General features: G+C 40.3%; 1 protein-coding gene across 1 annotated transcript; it reads right to left on the bottom strand.

The window, feature by feature from the left end:
• Nucleotides 1–1,629: 1,629 nt before the first annotated feature.
• LOC114355982 (lipase 1-like) lies at nt 1,630–2,808 on the bottom strand. The gene has a single exon (XM_028309050.1). It carries the CDS (start codon nt 2,806–2,808, stop codon nt 1,630–1,632), a length of 1,179 nt encoding a protein of 392 aa, XP_028164851.1.
• Between the last annotated feature and the right edge of the window lie 536 nt (nt 2,809–3,344).

The following is a 3,344-nucleotide window of genomic DNA, read 5'->3' as shown; positions in this document are numbered from 1 at the left end:
TTGCTACTGTTGTAAAAATCTGTTAAAAAAATTTGCTAGTAACAAAAATACTACCGATATTACACGCTACAACAAAAAACGCTATCACGGTGAAATGCGAATAGGTGAAAAGCTACTTACAAGGATTTTTTGATTTCGAGGTATACGACTAACAAACGTTTTGAACTTGAACTGCCTTGACAGGTAGACATCACAATCAGTGGCGGCGTAGCATGGGTTGGCACCCGGGGCGGTCATCCCCCTCGTCATAAGTCCTAAGGCACCTCCTTTGATTCGAAGATTGAAAGACAATCGCACTCCTTCCCCCCCCCGTATTATGACATAGACCGCAGACTTGTCATGCAGATGCGCTAATCAGTACTAATCTGCGCGACTTGTGTCACCCCCTGAGGCTTGGCACCCGGGGCGGACCGCCCCCACCGCCCCCCCCTTACGCCGTTAGTGATCACAATATAACTTACAAAAAAAATTTTGTAGGTACGTACAGTCAGCGTGAAATAGTTCGTGACACCCAAAGTGGCCAAAAAGTTGATAACACAACCTTATTCCAAAATTGTAACAAAGACGCGTTGCAAACTTATCGACACCTTTGTCGATGATGTCATGGACTAAAGTCCGATTTTTAATTCNCTTTTTTTTTTTTTTTTTTTGCATAACAAGGCAGGTATTTGACCACAATCGCACCTGATGATAAGTGGGATGCAGTCTACAGAAGACGTAACGATGTTTCCATCGTATATATATTTTAAAGTCATATTTTACTACTACGGCTATAGAGACAAAAACCTGACTGTGTTATCAAAGATTTCTGGCTTTTACCATCTTTTACCTTCAGAAGTGACAAGTCGTATCCATTGATATTTTGTATTAATGTTTATAGGACGAAAATTAGCTCATATTTTGAAATATTTATACTATTACCTAGCTTTTGTTTAGTCGCCTCCAAGAAACATTTTTTCAGTTGGCTCTTTAGTTACTGATAGCTGTAACTGAAGGTGTAGTTAATAAGAAAGGTACCTAGTAAAGAATAACGTGTTACTTTTTAATATACACAGAAACCATCAAATTGCAGTCAATACTCTCATAAAAACTTACTTTATTTGCACGTTATGTAAACTAGGTATGTAGGTAAGCAATGTGTGTCAATTTATTTCAACCATATCGATACAAAATTAATTTTGAACTTGAACTGCCTTGACAGGTAGACATCACAATATAACTTACAAAAAAAAATTTGTAGGTACGTACAGTCAGCGTGAAATAGTTCGTGACACCCAAAGTGGCCAAAATGTTGATAACACAATCTATTCCAATGAGGGCTATCGTTTTAGCGCTCACCAGTTAGCGCCACTGTAGAGTAAGGTCCTGTCACTTACTAGTAGCGAAGACAGTGGCGCCAACTTGTGAGCGCTAAAGTGGTAGGAGGACTATCGTATTTGCACTCATCAAGATGGCGTCACTGTAGGGTAAGGTCCTGTCAATCGCCAGGGGTGCCAACTGTTAAGTATAAAAACTATAGCCCTCATTGTAACAAAGACGTGTTGCAAACTTATTGGCAACTTTGGATGTCATGAATTATTTGACGTTGACTGTAGGCTACCATTTACTTAATACTCAGCACACACTTAATTAAAAAAGCTTGCTTATTCGGTGATAGCTTGTCGTGTTTAATAATTTAAAAACCATCGGATATAATTGCTGCGGGGCATTCTTTCCCCAAACGTAGTCTATATGGTTATACTTCCTTCTTTCCATCACGTGATCATATACCACGTTCGGCAGCGCGTCTCGCAGGATCGCCACGTCTTTCAAAGCCGAAAGCTTGTCGTTCCTCGCCGATATGAGCGCCACCGGCATCCGAACGTTCTTCAAATCGTAGTTCGGCGGCTCAGATGTCCCATATAGTAGCACATTACCTTCCTCGCCGTAGTCGTACTTAGAAAACCGCTTCTTCAGCGCTATTTGTACCAAATGATCGCCATTCTTTGTAGACGCAGTGTTAGGAAAATGACCAGAGATCACTGGAACAAATTTTCGTTCTAGTTCCTTCCGATCGAAACCAGCAAATGAGAACATGATAGTGATACATAAAGGATATCCTATATCCTTTGTCGTACAAATAAATTCAAACAGCGCCACCGCTGTTGAATTTCTTGAGAATGCTTCCACAATACCCAATTCTTTAAAGAAGGGTTCTACTAAGGGCCAAAGTTTAATAGCCGTTGAAGTCAATGGCTTCGTATGGTGGAGGTAGCAGATCGGAGCTAAGGATATGAAGAGTTTAATTTTGTCGTTGTACTCTGGTTTTTCTGCTGCTAGGATGTAGAAGATCATAGTGCCCTGAGAATGTCCTATGGCCTTTAGCTGCGTTTGTCTTGTCTCGTGCAGAACGTAGTCGATCATGGCGGGGAGGTCGTATACGGCCATTTCATGCTGGCTGTAGTTAAAGAAAGCTTTTTTATCCGTTTCGGGGTTTAGGGTGAGATGCCCTCGGGCGTATTCGTTGCCTCTGGTGTTACCTGCCCACACGTCGTAGCCTTCTTCAGCTAATGCAATGGCCAAAGAGGTGTTGCCTCGTATGATGAAGGTGTCAGACGAGTCCATGAAGCCGTGTTGGAGAAATATTGGTCTGGATTTGTTTCCCACGATGTTGAACAATTTGAGGATATATCCATCTTCCGTGACCACATCGTGCTCTACGCATTCGTGGCCATATTTATTTGCTAGTTGCGTGAAGTTCAGTTTTCCGTCTTCGGGCAGGCGATCTCGAAAACTAGTCGCTGCACTCTGAATGATGATGACAATCATTAACGTTATTTGCACATATACATGACGTGTTTTCAACATTTTAGATTTTTAGAACTTCTTCTTCTTCTTTTCGTGTCGACAACAAACCTACACAGTGTCAGCCCAAAACTAGAACTGATTTTGTATGAATAGAATCACTGAATCACTTGCTTTCTTATCATAATAATGTTATACGTAGTATATATTTAGAAATTGCATTTGTCAACACCAAAATAGACTTGAATGCAAGTGAAGTGAAAATTGACAATGCCAATATAATTTTTAGAGCATTTGTATGGCATGGTTAACATATTTTTTATTCAGATTCATAGTTTGATTTAACTCATCTTGATACTTGCCATACACTATGTTCAGTTATGAAGTAATATAAGAAAATCTAAAATAATGGATCTATTTTCAATAAATTATACTTTAGCCTAAGGCCCAGTGGTGTAGGTGTCGGACTGGTCGAATTTAGATTGGGGGTTCAAACCCCCGAACAATATAATAAGGAGTACGTAGGGTACGGAACCACAGATTACACCAGAGTGTAACAT

Source organism: Ostrinia furnacalis, unplaced genomic scaffold, assembly GCF_004193835.3.
Source record: "Ostrinia furnacalis isolate ACB-3 unplaced genomic scaffold, ASM419383v2 OfSCF2600, whole genome shotgun sequence".
Taxonomy (NCBI): domain Eukaryota; kingdom Metazoa; phylum Arthropoda; class Insecta; order Lepidoptera; family Crambidae; genus Ostrinia; species Ostrinia furnacalis.
This window is presented reverse-complemented; position numbering and strand designations above follow the sequence as displayed.